General features: G+C 44.0%; 1 protein-coding gene across 1 annotated transcript in view; it reads right to left on the bottom strand.

The window, feature by feature from the left end:
* SELENOI (selenoprotein I) overlaps nt 1-13,010 on the bottom strand; it is a gene marked incomplete at both ends in the record, with an annotated part of 38,890 nt that extends 25,880 nt beyond the window's left edge. The window contains one exon of the mRNA XM_084236072.1: nt 12,954-13,010. Coding sequence (XP_084092198.1) covers nt 12,954-13,010 — 57 coding nt within the window. The remainder of the gene's footprint in view (nt 1-12,953) is intronic.
* Between the last annotated feature and the right edge of the window lie 4,130 nt (nt 13,011-17,140).

Below are 17,140 nucleotides of genomic sequence, written 5' to 3'. Positions count from 1 at the left end.
ATAGCCAAAAAGAACCAATTCACAATGGGGTCCACTGTATGAAACTACAGTATTTATTGCTCATACCAACTTTCCAGACATCACTAAAATGAAATAAACACATTATCAACCTCTCTTAAGAACTCAGAAAACAAAAAAGAAATGCCAGTTCTCTCTCTTTGCTCCCCCTGCACTATGACACTGAGTGCCTGAAGGTACTAAGTCAGTCCTCTAGGACAGGTCACATGACTCAGTTGTTTCAGGTCTTTAGAGGGGCAGAACCCATCCTGGCCAACACTACCTCCCCACTCCCCAAGCAGAGCTGTTTGGCAATGACATTCCAAGCCTCCAGGTGAGGCACTTAAGCACAAAACATAAAGCAGGGATTTCAAAAACTGTTATGCACTTGAGTATCAGTCAAAACAGCTGACTTTCACACACAAATGTGGAATTCAGTGAGCAATGGCCTATAAAGAAAGTGTCAAAAAAGTGAGAAAACTTCCCAACCTGATCCTTTCTGCTCAGGCACACAGCAGGAGCTCAATAAATATATTTAAATGTTTGCACATATAAATAAATAAATGCACAAACTACTCTGTATGTGGATTTAAGCACTGACCTACCAGTGATGAGTGATGACTACTCCCTTCTCCACATCTGCTTCCCCTGAGGAACTAAACCACAGCAACTTGTTACTCATGAGGGAAAGTTAGTCATTCATACTCTATTAATATCAGGTTTACATTTGTATGTTTTACATCTGTATGTTTTATAGTTTCCAAAGCACAATTATATCTGTTCTTTTATTTAATACTATAAGAGAGATAAAGTAGAATATTCCTCCCCATTTTTCAGATGAAGAAACTATAAAATTTAGAAATTAACAATTAATATTAACAGGTAGGTCTAAATTACAAGATTTTTCTGAGCCGTAATGTCCGGCTCAAACACAGTAAGCAGCTACCTAGATCCAACGTATTGAAATCAATATTCCCAAAATATACTCAAAAATACATTTTTCTGTCTTCCAAATGTGTGGCAGACACAGCCTAAGGTGATCTTCAACAAGTCATATCCTTGTATAATCAATCCCCTGCCCTTGATAGCTCCTTCCCTCCTTGAGAGTGGAACCTGTGGCAGTCTTAATTAGTACACATTCTGTAGCAAAGGTGTTGAGATGGCACTTGCAGGATACATTTCATTATGCAAGAGTTGTTCTTAGTAGTTCGGAGAACAGTCTCCTGCTGACTTAACAAAGACAGCAATGGCATGACTTGCCTATGCAAGGCCTAGTAGCTGGGGTAAGAGCCGAGAGCCTCAGCTCTACAACGGGCAAGAACTGAATTCTACCAACAACCATGAGCCTGGATGAGGACCCCAAGCTCCAATGACAATGCAGTTCTACTGACACCTTCATTGCAGTTGGCAAGAGCTTCACAGAGAGAGGAGCCGGCTAACTGGAGCCCAGGCTCCTAGACTCACAGACATTGTGAGATAACAAAGGTGTGCTGTTTTATGCCCCCAAGGCCACAGTTATTTCTCACCCAGCAATGGAAAACCAATATAGGGGGTATCCCTGGTGGCACAGGGTTCAGTCTTAGCACTATCACGCTATCACCGGTGCTGCTGCCTGAGTTCAATCCCTGGCCAGGAAGCTAACCCACTTCTTCTGTCTCACCCACTGCTCCCCTTAGCAGTGTATTTCAATAAATCCACCTGTTTCGCCCCTCACTCTCTCTGGTAAATCCTCTCACCACCACCCCCCGCCCTCTGCACCTCTGGCCTACACCCTAGTTCATAAATAAATAAATAAATAAATAAATAAATAAATAAATCTTTACAACAGAAAAGGAAACCAATACACAATCCTGAAAACATTAAACCATCCACAAAACCAAGACTATCTGATGCTTGAATGCACACATATAAACATTATTCCTTTACTTTCTTTTCTTGGTTTTATTAACTGTTCTTCAAGTTGAAATATAATGAAATAACTCTTAGATGAGGTGATGCTCAAAACACAGTCACCTAATGTTAACAACACTTTTACAACTCCTCAGCTGAAAGATCAGCCACACCAGCAATGTGTATAGGTCAACACCTATACCTTCTTTTTTTTTTTTTAAAGATTTATCTATTTATTTATACAAACACTGGGTACAGTCAGAAGTGCGGGAGGGTGAGAGAATTCACCAGAGCCAGAGCAGAGAACAGAACAGGCAGACTGATGAAATACACTGCTGAGGGGAGCAGCGGGCGCGGCAAGAGAGGTCTGCACGCCATGTGGGACCTTCACCAGCAGCTGGGGATCCAACCGGCGCTGCAGAGGCTGTGGGCAGCTTTGCAGTCCAGAGCTCAACCACTGCACCACCAGGGAGGCCCAACACCTATACCTTCTTAATGTGTCCCTATTTCGAGATTAGGAGCTTTTTTTTTTCCCCTCTCTCTCTTTTTTTTAAATTTTATTTATTTTATACAAGCAGAGCCAGAGTGGGAAACAGAACAGGCAGAGTGACGAAATACACTGCTGAGGGAAACCGTGGGCACAGCAGGAGAGGTCTGCACGCCATGTGGGACCCTCGCCCGGTGGCCAGGGATCGAACTGGCGCTGTAGAGGCTGCAGACAGACTTGCAGGCCAGCGCTCAACCACTATGCCACCAGGGGAGGCCCAACACCTATACCTTCTTAAGCTGATTTCAAATAGTGCACTTAAAGCAACAGACATATGTAATAAAATTCAACATATATTAATTGTGCTCACAACAGGGAATGTCAATAAAAACACCATATGCAGGCTCTTAGTTCCTCCCCATTCGAAAGACATCATCTCTTCTCATGCAGTGCCAGCATCCCTGAGATGCCATGGTGAAGGTAGGAGTGAATGATTTGGCCAGATTGAGTGCCTGACCACCAGGAATGCTTTTAACTCTGGCAAAGTGGATGTCATCACCATCAAAGACCCCTTCATTGGTCTCAACTACCTGGTGTACATGGCCCAGTATGATTCCACCCATGGCAAGTTCAACGCACAGCCAAGGCTGAGGATGGGCAGCTTGTTATCAATGGAAAGCCCATCTCCACCTTTCAGAAACAAGAGCTGAACAACATCAAATGGGGTGATGCTGGTGCTGAACATCATGTGGACCCACTGGTGTCTTCACTACCTTGGAGAAGATTGTGGATGTGACATGCCCCCCTGGAGAAAACTGTCAAATATGACGACATCAAGGTGGTGGTGAAGCAGGGGTCACAAGGCCCCCTCTCAAGGGCATCCTGGGCTACAGTGAGGATCAGGTTGTCTCATGTGATTTTTAAGTGATACTCACTCCTCCACCTTTGATGCTGGGGCCAGTACTGACATCAATGACCACACTGTCAAGCTCATTTCCTGGTATGATAATGAATAAAGCAACAGGGAGGGGAACCTTCTGGTCCACACAGCCTCCAACGAGTAAGATGCCCCTTGACCATTAGGACCAGGGAGAGCATAAGAGGAAGAGAGGTGCTCAGCTTCTGGGAAGTCCATCCCCCACTCATCCAACACAAAGAATCTCCTGTCCTGTCACAGATTCCCCTGAAGAAGAGGAAGAGTTTAGGGAGCCTTACCTAGTCATGACCACCATCAATAAAGCACACTGTACCCAGCTCCAAAATATTAAATTATAAACACCAAATCTAAACTTAACATACACACAAAACACACACACACAAATGGGTCCTATTAACCCTGGGTCATAAATTTAAAGTTTCTTAAAGTACTTTTTATCAATACAGGACTTTAGGAACTACACCCACAGAAAACACAGATTCAGTGGGTAATAAGATCTCATTTCAGTGATTATTATCATTTCTATGTGCTAACATGTCAGAGAGAACAGGGTGATGAGAGAAGACTGGACAAGAACCAGCAAGCCATTAAGGCAAACAGGTTTGCTTGTGAGACTTAATCTATAATAAGCTCCAACAAGAGATGAGGAGACAACAGGCGGGAGTTTTTCAGCGATGGAACCTGAAATTCTTGCTGAAGAATCTGAATACGCAACACATGAAAAGAAAGCTAATGCAAATTCTTAAGTAGCAGAGTGGTATTTGCGAACACTTACTCTGCTGTTGTATGACTATATGTGATTAAATAAAGGAAGAAATCGAAAGTGAAAGACTTTCCTGGGAACCAAGCTAGACAGACCTCTCTGTTATTCTTTCCATTTGTCCATTAAGTTGGTTTAACTTCCTCTCCTAAAGTATACTTTCTCTTAATATCACTTCCAAGGTGCGGGTATATGTTACACGCTAGCTAATGTTCACAAGCAGGGAGGCACAAAATGTCAAGTTTTGATTTTTCTTATTATTTATTTAGCACTAATGTAAGTACTCCGAGCCAGGCATATTACAAATATTAACTCATTTAATTTTGATAATGACCCTATGAGGTACATATTACTCCATTTCACAGATGAAGAAGCCTGGTTAAAGAGATTAAGTTACCTGCTCAAGATCACACAGCTAGTATGTGGGTTCTTTTTTATTTAGTATTAGTCCCAAAGTGAATTATTTAATCAAGTGTTTTATCTCAATTAGATTTAATAGTGAATGAAATGTTCTTGACATTCAACCAAAGGTAAGACTACTAAATATAATCATCCACCTACCCCTACTAATAATTTAAAACTAGGGGAACAACAGAAAACAAAATCAGTTCCATCCTTTTCCCTGTGCATTTCACCTGTTAACATTAAACACAAACCCAATTAAGTATGTCAGCGAAGGTCTTTATTCTAATGTTTGAACCACGAAACCCAGTAACTACAAGGCAGAGTTTATATTTCATTCTTAGATTTGAGAGGCGGTATAGCAAAAAGAACAATGGACTCAAAACCCACACTGTTTAGAGCCAAATATCAGTTGTACTTAAACTGTGTTCCAGTAAAGTGGGAGCAAATAATATTGTGTTGTTGGAAAAGCTATAATGTATTTTTTCTATGTTTTTCAATCAAAAATCCATCATGACTTTTCCAACAACCCAATAATACCCCTACCTCACAAGGCAATTGGGAAAGTTAAATGAGAAAATAAGCATAAAGAACTTAAAGCAATATCTTGGCATATAGTAAATGCTGCATAAATGTGTGCTATCAGAATCATTTTTAATACTGATGACGATGATGATTCAGTATTTTCAGTGATATTGCTCTTGCCATTGCAACTTTCCTATGATGAGTGGGCCGGTGGTCCTCACACACATCCCACTTTCTTGTGCCTCTAAATCCCCATGATCTTTCTGGTCTATGTCTTGGTTTCCCATCAGTCTCTCTGACAGGAACATCTTTCCCCAACTCTTCCTTATGCATTGGGCAAATTCCTAGTCAGCAAAGACATTCTTAACATTTAAGATTACAGCAGCCAGAAAAATAAGTCATCCTCAGCTAACCAAAATCTCAGAAAACAGAAAAAAAACCCATTTGAGGATGTTTCCTCTAGATAGTCCTTAAGATGTAGTAACCTTTCCCCCTCTACTTAATTTCTCTTACTCTGCAGAATTTCCCATCCATCGCTACTTTCAGTCCTTCTGAAAGACTCCTCTGTCTCCGCCAACTGCAAAAATAATTCTATCAATATCAATAAAAGAGATATTGTAACAGGGTGGTCCCCAGGAAAGGGGGAGGTTCCCTGCCCCACCCAAGGGAGGGTGGAGCTGAGCAGGAAGAGGAGAAGCAGAAGAAGAGACTGAGGAAGGAAGCAGGAAGGAGCCAGGAGACCTGGAGGAGGCACATGGAGCCTAGAGACACGTGAAGAAGCTGCGCTTGTCTTTTGGTCGTGGACGGGGTGACACAGATGTGGGTGAGACCCATGGGGAGGTAACAATGGCAGCTTTTATCTTGATGTTGATTTTGCTCTTTTCCTTCCGGGCTTGTCTGGTAGTTTCTGACTCTTTTCTGTGGGTCCCCACTGGAAGATGCTTTAGACTTGTGGCAGGCTTTGGGGCCTTGCTCTGGGCCGATCCCATATGGATGGAGTTTTACCCACGAGGGGACGGGTAACTTTGGGTGCTTGATTTAGAAACTAGACTTTTTGCCTTACCTGTATTGTTTCCTAGTTTTTATTAAAGTTCCTTCCCATTAAAGTGTCATATGTTTTGTGTTGATGCGGCGGATGTCAGAACCCATTTAGAATAGGCAGGTTTGCGGGGTCTGGGCTGCCCCTCTCCCTGTCCTATAACAGATTTGGTGCCCAACGTGGGGCTCGAACCCACGACCCTGAGATTAAGAGTCTAATGCTCTACCCTGTCCTATAACAATATCAATAAAATCTGTATGAGACCACTACGATGTTTTTCAAGCCTTAATAAGGTAACTATAGGTGGGAGAGGGCAGTTCCCCAAATCTACTCAAGGAGACTAAAGCACAACAAATGATAAGCTATGCTTGAATCAACATGCAATATTATCTATCTAGATGATGCCTTAGGTAACATGCTGTACTCAGAGTTGCAGTCATAAATGAAAGTGAGAAGATCAAGAATTTCTTCTCCATGATGGCACAAGGGGTAAAGTCACTTCACTATCAAGCTATCCTATCTGAGTTTGATCCCCAGCCAGGGAGCTGACCCACATGGCACAGCAGACCTCTCCTGTCTCACCTGCTGCTCCCCTCAGCAGTATGTTTCAGTAGATCTGTCCCCCTGCAACCTCTGGTCTACACCCCAGCTTCTATATGCATAAATATATAAATCTTTAAAAAAAAATTCTTCTTTCCTATTGTGGCTCCAAGGGAAAGTATTCTAATCTTCGAAATCATTATGTGACTATTCCTCTAATGAAGTACAATTCATCCACAAATGACATTTCTTAAAAATATAGTTTTCTGTTTTTCCAAGTCCACAAAGTACACCTTCACCTTTAGAAGTGTCCTGCACAAAGATTACTGTTACCCTGCAGATTCAGCATCATTTCTCATCTAAATTATAACTGTGCTTAGTGTTCTCTAAGGATCAGTCAGTCTCTCTTCAGCTTGGATATCCTGAGATACCATACTAACAATACCTCCTCACGGGCTATCATGAGGAGTAAATCTTAGATTCAACAAATGTTAGGTGCTATCGTTACCAAAGAACCTTTTGGAGTTAATGTTTCACAAAACCCCCTCCTCAGTGACTGCCTCCTCTATGCAGTCACCCTAGGGGAACCTGAGTAATCCCAGATTCCATCTTTCACAGTATCCTCCCCAAGCCCTCCAGCTAGTCACTCCCATATTCTGTCAATTTTAAATCTTAAGTCAGGGATCACAAACTCACATGTCCACAGTAAAAAAGAGGGTAAAGTGAAAAAGGCAGATCTGCAGGAAGCACAGAGAATGGCAGGGAAAAGGCAAATGAGAAAGCAAATGTCCCCCCACCCTAGTCCTTTTTAACAATGAGGTAACATTGGCTTACTACACTGTCTGTTTCAGGACAAATACTCCTTTTAAAAGGGGCACAATTCCGCTTCAGAGGATTCTTGTCAAGAAGGTCTGGACAATGTTGTCCAATATTCTAGTTTTTCAAGAGAATTCAGAAATCTGGACTTTCATAGGAAAGAGACTAGTTTTTAAAACAAAATAGGTGTGTGCCAAATGAAACAAATTTGTTGGCTAAACCAAGCGGGCAAGTTTTGAACTCCTAGTTCAAATCTACTTTTATCCAGAACTAATCCTAAAAGGTCTCCAGATGACCCAAACCTCAATCCATTCATTTTCTCAAACTGCCAGTGCTAGCTTTCTAAAATTAAACCTTGGTCCCATTTAAAATTAAGTGGTTCCACTACACTGTACCTAAGGGCCACCTGAGGTATTTAACATAATACTAACAGCAATCTGGCCAACCTGAATCTCCCAAAATGGACCTAAGATGCTGCTATTTTGACACTTTCCCCAGGTGACTCTGATGCCAACAGCCCATAACCACAGAAACACTGATCTACAGGGTAAAAACCAAAAGTCCTTTCCATCAAATTAGTCCCTCCGACAGGGCCCCACCTCCCTCTCCAGTCGCCTCTGTCACTCCAACCATTATGCCTAAACACCTCTTCTTGTGGTTGCCAGAAATACCATCTTGGGTCCCCACCCCTCAGCATTCCACTGTTCTTTATTCTGTAATGCGGATGTCCCCCTTCACCTGTAACAGTGGGGGCCTAACTCAGTTTCCCTCTTTTCCCTCCATCCCTTCTCTGAAGTCTTCTGGGCTCTAATGCTCACACCCTGGAAGCTGCTTCCTTCTCCTCTCCCACAGCACACAGCACTAACCCAAGCACATTTATTAACTATTTATAACTATTTATTTACTTGTCTAAAAGCCACCAAACTGGGTTCCTTGAAGGCAGAAATTTTAGCCCAGCTTAATTTTGCAGCCTCAATGCTATGCCTCATACAGAGTGGGCCCTCGAGAAAATCTTAAATAGTATCAAGTAAAATTAAACTGTATGAGTAAGTGTAGGTGAAGGCCAGATTCTAGTATTTCAGCATTTACCATCAAGATGCACCCAGTCTCTTTCCAACCTCTTTATTGTGATACTAATGAATTCACAATTATCACAATTCTTATAATTAGACTGTTGTTGACAATTGAGTTAATTACCATAATAGCAGAAACCAATTCATTATAAAATTATATTCTTGAAACCAAACAAGATGTTTCACAGAACACTTTCGCTCTGAAGTAAATGATACAATTTGAAACTAACTGCTACACTGTCAGGACTATGCCTTCCTTGGAACATTAGGTGAGGAAGCAACAGAAGTTTCACTCTTAGATAAACTGGAAAATCCTACAAATCCAACAACCTGACCAAAGAAAGGCCAGGCATAGGGAACAAATGATAGATAAGCTTCATGAGTAAGATCCCTTCAGACACAATTGTCTGAAGCTAGATTAATAAGCAACAGAGAACGGTGGTTAAACCCCTGCCATTTTCACATTCAAAATGCACAAGTATCCTTCCCATACCCAGAAGCTGCACAGCCCCCTTTTACCATGCTTCCACAATGGTTTATATTCTTTACACTTTCATTCCTGCAATAAATGTTTGTTAAGTGCCTACTCTGTTCCTGTGCTAGTCTTTGGTCAAGTTGAACAAGACAGCTATATAGCCCCCTACCTCTGAGCTCACAAGGTAACAAAAGAGGCAGACAATCAACTAACTATTCTAACTGTTTAATGTAATTGTGATAACACAACAGAGAACACGAGTGTTGAGACAGCATATAACACAGAAGCCAACCCATGCTTTCTTCCATACTGCAAATCAATTCTCACAGTTTCTTACTCCAGAGAACCTAATCACCCCTCTATGCGTGAACCCCTCCAGCTGTTATTCTGAATAATTGTCAGCTTTCCAACTGTAGCTCTCAGATGTACCTCTAGGGAACATAAAGAAATTAAAGTGGTTCAAAAGTAATTTTTCTAACCACTACTTTTGTAGTCGCAACTTTTCTCTTTATCTCTTTGCTCTAATAAGCGGGGCCACCTAGGGAACAAACTTCTTTTTTTGTGTGTGTTTTTTTTTTTAATTTTTTTTTTAATAGAGGCATGTTTTATTTTATTTATTTATTTGTTTGTTTGTTTGTTTGTTTGTTTGTTTGTTTTGTTTATACATGCACTGGGTACAGTCAGAAGCGCGGGAGGATGAGAGAATTCACCAGAGCCAGAGAGGGGAGCAGAGCAGGCAGAAGGACTGAAGTACACTGCTGAGGGGAGCAGCGGGCGGCAGGAGAGTTCTGCGCGCCATGTGGGACCCTCCTCCAGTGGCCGGGGAGCAGCCGGGGATCGAACCGGCGCTGCAGAGGCTGCGGGCAGCTTCGCAACCCAGCGCTCAACCGCTGCGCCACCCCACCGGGGAGGCCCGGGAACAAACTTCTTTTAAGTCTCTTACATCTTTACCCTCTTACAGGATGATCTTCTTCAAACACTGCTCTCATTCAGCAAGCATTCATAAAGCACCTAATGCCAAAGACCACATGGTGGGAATGCGTGATCCAAAAAGAAAAAGGTCTCTAGGTGCAACTCAAGCCAGTAAAACAAATCATTCATATTTTTCCTTTAGACCTTTGGATTCATATATTTTAATAAGAACACAATAGTGACTAAAGAACCCTCTACTAGAACTAGTGTACATCACAAACTTGTGGCCCTCCCCTTAAAAAAAAACCTCACTACAACTAAAGTAGTATCAACGAACTGTATTTCAGTGAACACTGGACACTTGCTAAATTGATCTTTGTTTTCCAGGATCACAGGAAATCTGCTGTCAGACACAGGAACTGAGTCAGATAACAGAAGCGGGGAAAAGATAGGATCAGAAAGTCACACTAAAATTTCCTGTAAATTAGGACACCTATCTAGTTGAAAATTTTAATCTAGGGATGCTTGCTCATAAGAAAAAGAAGATTCCCTACCAGTGACACTGCTGCAAATGAACATTTATACTATTGGCACTTACCCAGGAAGTCAGATCCTAGTAGAGAAGCAAAAGTTTCATGTCAATATTTACTATACAGAACAGAAAGGGGGTAGAGTTTAAGGCAAAACAAGAGATATGGGGGTTAACAGTCTTTGATAAAAGTTGTTCAACCCTGGCCTGGTTACTAGGAAAGTCTGGAATTTGTTCCCACTTAGAATTTTACGACAAGACAGCACCTCAGTTCAAAGCGGTATGCACAATATTGCTTAAAAGTAGAAGACTGTACCATGTGACCTTAGACAAAATACATTGATTTTCTTAAGTTATTCATTCACCCCCCAAGTGTCTACAGAGGAACTAGTATGCCTAGCACAGCAGCACAGGGCTCAGGCCATGGAGGTGCATAAGACAAGTCTAAGCACCTGGGCATTATATTCTAGTGGGGAGACACTGAAGAACTAATTCCACAAAGGAGCACCACCTTACAATAAAGGGAAAGGGGACTAGTGGGGAACTAGGGTATTAGTCACCCTCTCTAAGTTTAAGATGTGACTATAAACATAAATGGGAGGGGCGCTACACCCTTGGCATACATAACAATTCTTGACAATGTGGAAAAAAGGCAGGGGTGGGGGAGAAGCTCAGCAAGTGGCATGATGACATGAAGCTGATGACACAGATAAAGATTGGATCGTGTGATAGATTTTTGGACCTCATTCCAACAATACGACAGTGGAAGGTTTTAGGCAAAGAAGTGATGTGAACAGATCACTATGAAATTCATGGATTCCAGTTCCAGAAAGAACTGGAAAGGGCAAAATCAGATGTGGGTAAGCAATAAAATTTAATATGGGATCACAACCCAAAGTATAAGCAAATATCCATAAATACATACTGATTTTATATCCATGAAAACATACACTGTAAAGAAAAGACAGAACCCCAAATAAATTATATCGATACTTTGCCCTCAAGGAGGCTACTTCTCCACTCCTTAAGTGCAGGCTGTGCATTGTGACTGCCTTCCTACAAGAGTCAATTTACAGAGAGAAACTTGACAAAGGCTATCTCAGTCTGGTGATCAAAGTCAGCACCAACAGAGGTAAGTCATGGTCACAGCATGTACTCTTCATAGCATGCAGTGAGACTGGCACTTTATCTCCGTGATCTTCCTCCCAAACACCCATAACCCTTGTCTACTCATGCAAAAGATACCAGACAAATCCCAATGTCAGACATTCTGCAAACTACCCAACCAGAACCGCCTCAAAACTGTCAAGTTTAACAAAAGCAAAGAAAGTATGACAAATTTTCCTCGCCAAGAAGAGCCTAAGGAGATAGTGACTAAAGTAATGTGGTGTCTCAGATAGGATCCTGTAACCAAAAGAAAGAGCATTAGGTAAAACTAAGGAAATCTGAATAAAGTATGTACTTCAGTTAGTAATAATGCGTAAATATTGATTTATTAATTGTAAGATGTTAAAAATAGGGGTAATTAGGTATGGAGTCCCTGGGAACTCTGTTCTATCACCCCTCCAGATTCTGTCAAGCTACTGTAAGATATTCTGAAACTATTTTGAAGTAAAAGATTATTTTAAAGTGTCTGCAGGGGTAGTGATAACAGAACCACTCTTCTGCAGAGGCTACAAATGACAGAACACACAGGACAGCACCTGCTGATTCACTGGCTAGTGGGTGGGTAGGAAAATCAGAAATAAAAGTGACACGGGTAACAAAGATGAAAGGTTACTGTCCACATTCTCATGCCTGGACACTGGACGGTCGGCGGAGTCATAAGGGAACAATGCAGGAGAACCAGATTTTGAAGAAAGTTAACCAGCATTTACTGGAGAGGCCCTAACGTGCGAGGAGCTTCTCAAATTCTGATAATCATTTTGCACAGTAGACTATCACTTGGCTGAAAGCCAAAAAGAGAAAATTAGATTTTGGTATCAAGTTTTTAAGTACTCCAGAGCCGGCGGCGCTCTTTCCACTACGCAGTTCCTTCCTGTGTCCATTTACATCTGGCAGCCCAAGTGGCACCAGCTACTGTCGAGGAAGCCTCCTTAATGGCAGCGAAGTGGGGCGCCCCAGCCGGAGGGGGCTCTAGTCTCCCCCCTCCCTGGGCCTCATCTGCCCAACGATCTTATTTCTCCATCTCTGAAGTTGTATGCAAAAGAGGCGGGTGAAAACTTCATTAAAAGCTGACAATTAAGACCCCACGGCAGGGCGCTGCACCTCCTCTCAGCAGCAACGATGCTGGCGACCAAGTGAAGAGAACGGGGTTCCCTCGCCCCACTCCCGTCGAGCGATCCCCCGAGAACCAGGCGATCCCGCGGGGGCGCCGATCCCGGCGGCGGGCCTAGGATGCTCCCAGGCACGCTCGACCCCCAGCCCCCCAGACGCGGCAGGACCCCGGGGAAATGCGCCCCAGCCCGCCCGGGGCCACGCGGCACAAGGTGACACGGGGCGCGCCGGCCCCTCAGCTGCCCGGAGAGGCCGGACGGGCAGGGAAAGGGGCGTCCACGGGGCTCGCGCTACCTTGTACTTATCAAAGCCAGCCAGCTGCTCCGAGCTCACGTATTCGTAACCAGCCATGGCGACCCGAACACCACGCGGCCGCCGGGCTGCGACTCTCCGCGGCAAGGCAGGGACGCTCGCGCGGCGCACCGGGGAGGCGAGGCTGGGCGGACCTGGCCGGGCAGGGAGGTAAAGAGCCGCGCTCCGCCCACCGCGCACGCGTCGCCACCAGGCCACTTCCGCCGCCGCCCTGCGCGCATGCGCCGCCCCCAGTTCTCCCCGCCCACCGAGGGAGGGGCGCCAACCCGCTCGCGCGGGCAGCCCCCTGTCATCGCCCAATCAGCATGGATCAGGCAACACCAAGTCCCGCCTTCCGGGTCTCCTCGTCGTTTCATTTGCTAGCGTCAAAATTGGTGAGTTGAGGTAAGGAGGAGGGGGGTGAAAGGTCAATTTCCCAGGGGGCGTTGCTCCTTGTCCCCGGGGAAGGCGCGCGAGTGTGAGGAGCGGGCACCCGGGTGGCGATTTGGGGGTGCTCTTGTAGTCTTGGGGAGGGGGTGGTTGGAAGCCTGCTAGCTCGGCGGTGCCAGGGCAAGGGGTGATTGCCTTCAGGCGTGAAGGGACGGAGAAGGGCTGTGCCCCGCCCGCTCCCGCTCGTGACCTGGGGAGAAGCCGTGAGAGGCCGGGAAGGCGTTGTCGTCGGTGAAGGGGCTTGCAGGGGCGTTGAAGGCGAAACCCTCAAGTCAACATCGTTAGTGACTCCTGGACCGCCGCGCCACAGTCCGCACTATCACTCTGTTCCAGAGGGGGGTTGCCTGTGTCTCCACCAGATGACGGCGCTGAGCGCTCGGGCTCCAGGGGCCCTTCGCCCCATCTGCAGGAAGAGCGTTTCTGCAGCAAACTGGAAAGAACACTAGGTCAATGGCTACTGTGTGTCAATCTAACAATAAAATTAATAGTAGTGGTGTTACTATTTATTGAGCATCCTCTGTGTGTTGAATTTTACATAGATTATCATCAAGCCTGTAACAAGGCTTTCAGGTGGAAGGGATTTTCCCCGCAATTTAGGAAATCAGGGCCTCCCTGCAGCGCAAGAGGTTAAGACGCAGACTATGAAGCTGCCCGCAGCCACTGCAGCACGAGTTTGATCCCCCCCCTGGGGCCAGCCAGGGAGCAACCTACATGGCGCAGCAGACCTCTCGTCTTCGCCCACTGCTCCCCTCAGCAGTGTATTTCATTATCTCTGCCTGTTCTGTTCCCCACTCTGTCTCTGGTGAATCCTCTCACTGCTCCCCAACACACTCACACCTCTGGCCTGTACCCCAGTTCTTGTATACATAAATAATTTTTTTTAATATTTTTTTTAAAAATTAGGAAATCAGAATTCAGATTGACTCTGCCCAACTTTACTTTTTTTTTTAAAGACTTTTTTTTTTTTTTTTTTTTTTTTTGCCTAGAAGAACCGGGGCATAGGCCAGAGATGCGAGATGTAAGAGGATTCATAAGAGACAGAGTGGGAGGCAGAACAGTCAGACTTACTGACATACACTGTAAGGGGAAGAGCAGAGGAAACAGGAGAGGTCTGCTGTGCCATGTGTGGGTTAGCTCCCTGAGAGCACCATAGTGGTGATAGCACTGAGACTTAACCCCTAGGGCACAAGGCTGGCCAGCATTACTTAATTGCACAATTTGGAAATGGCCAACCCAACAGGACATAAGCCCTTTGGTATGGAAAGGTACTGCCTAAAGAAACCTCTCAATCTCTGGGTCTTCAAAACAAGGGCAGGGGCCTCCCTGGTGGTGCAAGGGTTAAGAGGCAACCTATGAAGCTATCAGCAGCCACATGGTACAGCAGACCTCTCCTGGCTTGCCAGCTGCTCCCCTCAGCAGTGAATTCCTGTCCATTTTCCTATTCTGTTCCCTGCTCTGTCTCTGGTGAATCCTCTCACCCCCCACACCTCTGGCCTGTACCCCAGCTCTTATATGCAGAAATAAATAAATCTTAAAAAAAAAAAAGCAATTGTTTTTACTCAAGTTTCTTAGATTGGTTCAGTCAAAAAACATTTATTAGGGGCTCAAAATATATGCCTAGTATATTATCATTTCTGTATATGTCTTACTTCCCCTTCTAAAGTATTAGATTGTTATAAGGTAAGAGAAATAAAGCATTTTTCATTATACCTGGTACATGATAGATGATCAATAAACTTACATGTCACTTTCCTCTTTGCTCCAGAGGAGGATTTGTATCTGACACATCGTACTTTTCCTCTGAATCTCCCTTTAAAAAGGAAATTGACTCAATGAAAGGAAAACTATGAAACCATCTCCTTAGACATGAAAGTAGGTACTGTTTTAAAGATGTGTGATTGTTTTTTTCTTATAATAATTACTCATGAATATGAACATCAAGTTCATGAAGCTGCGGACAGCTTCAGAGTGCAGCACTCAACCACCTGCGCCACCAGGGAGGCCCTGGTCTTATTATAATTTTAAAAGGACATAAATGGAAGTTGCAAGGCCTTTCAAGGTCTAGTAAGTCACACAATGTCACTTCTGTCTCATTCTACCAGACAAAACAAATCAAAATGGCAACCCAGATTCATAGAAAGGGAAATAGATTCCACCTCTATTTAATGGTGGAATGGCAAAGACTCCTGGCAATGGGACCTACACAAAAGGATGGGGGAAATATTGCAATCATCTTTACACACAAGCTACCATTTCACAAGCTATAACCACAAGACAAGATAGTAGGGCCTCCCCTGTGGCGCAGCGGTTGAGTGCTGGGCTGCGAAGCTGCCCTGCAGCCTCTGCAGCGCCGGTTCGATCCCAGGCTACTCCCCGGCCACCAGAGGAGGGTCCCGCATGGCGCGCAGACCTCTCCTGCCGCCCGCTGCTCCCCTCAGCAGTGTACTTCGGTCCTTCTGCCTGCTCTGCTCCCCGCTCTGTCTCTGGTGAATTCTCTCGCGCTTCTGACTGTACCCAGTGCTTGTATAAATAATAAATAAATAAATCTTTAAAAAAAAAGAAAGAAAGAAAGAAAGAAATTATGATCAGGGCAAGTCTTTAAAAAAAAAAAACTTAAAAAAAAAAAGACAAGATAGTAAATTAATTTCATTAGGAAGAAATTTGGCAATATCCCAGATATGAAAACCACCTGAATGTCCCAGAGCAGGTGGGATGTGGTACATATACACAATGGAATATTACTCAGCACTCAAAAAAAAAAAAACTCGTGCCATTTGCAGCAACATGGATGAAACTGGAAGGGATTATTCTAAGCAAAGTAAGCCAGAATAAGAAAGATAAATACCGGGTGGTTTCACTTATATTTGGAATACAGGGAAATCAAACAAAGGATAAGACAAAGACAAACTGTAAGAGTGACCCTTGAGGGCCTCCCCTGGTGGCGCAGTGGTTGAGACCTGGGCTGCGAAACTGCCCACAGCCTCTGCAGCACTGGTTCGATCCCCGGCCCCTAGCGAGGGTCCCACATGGCATGCAGACCTCTCCACAGACCCCTCCTACCGCATCCGCTGCTCCCCCCAGTCTGCCTGTTCTGCTCCCCACTCTGGCTCTGGTGAATTCTCTCACCCTCCCGTGCTTCTAAATGTACACAGTGCTTGTATAAATAAATACATCTTTTTTTAAAAAAAAAAGTCTCTATTCCTTTGTTCATGCCTGGCTAGATTCCTTTCATAATTTCAAGATCCACCTTAAGTTTTAGTTTCCAAGAAGCCGTTTTTTGTCCCAATCCTCAACTTACTCCCACCTCCATTTATTATAGTGAATTTTGTTCCTCTGTGTTTCCATAGCATCCTGTGCATAACTTTCTTCCCACTCACGTTATGAAATGATCTATTTTCTTAGATATTTTCTATTTTCTTAGATCTATTTCTTAGATCATAGTTCTTACCCTCGAGTAAGAACTGTATGTTTGCCTCTAAAACTAGCACGATGCCTAGGACAGTCTTGTGCCTGATTACGACATTTCAGTCAACAATGGACCGCATGTATGACAGTGGACTCTGTAAAGCCTAGATAGGTAGTAGAGCACACCATCGAGCTTGTGTAAATAAACTCCATCATAGTCACACAATCACTCCATCACAAAATCACTCAACAATGCATTTTTCAGATCTTTACCCTATCATTAAGGGACACATAATCATACTCATAAGTCCCAAGTTTTTGTTGAATTAAATTGA

The sequence above is a fragment of the Talpa europaea genome (assembly GCF_964194135.1).
Source record: "Talpa europaea genome assembly, chromosome: 6".
Lineage (NCBI taxonomy): Eukaryota > Metazoa > Chordata > Mammalia > Eulipotyphla > Talpidae > Talpa > Talpa europaea.
This window is presented reverse-complemented; position numbering and strand designations above follow the sequence as displayed.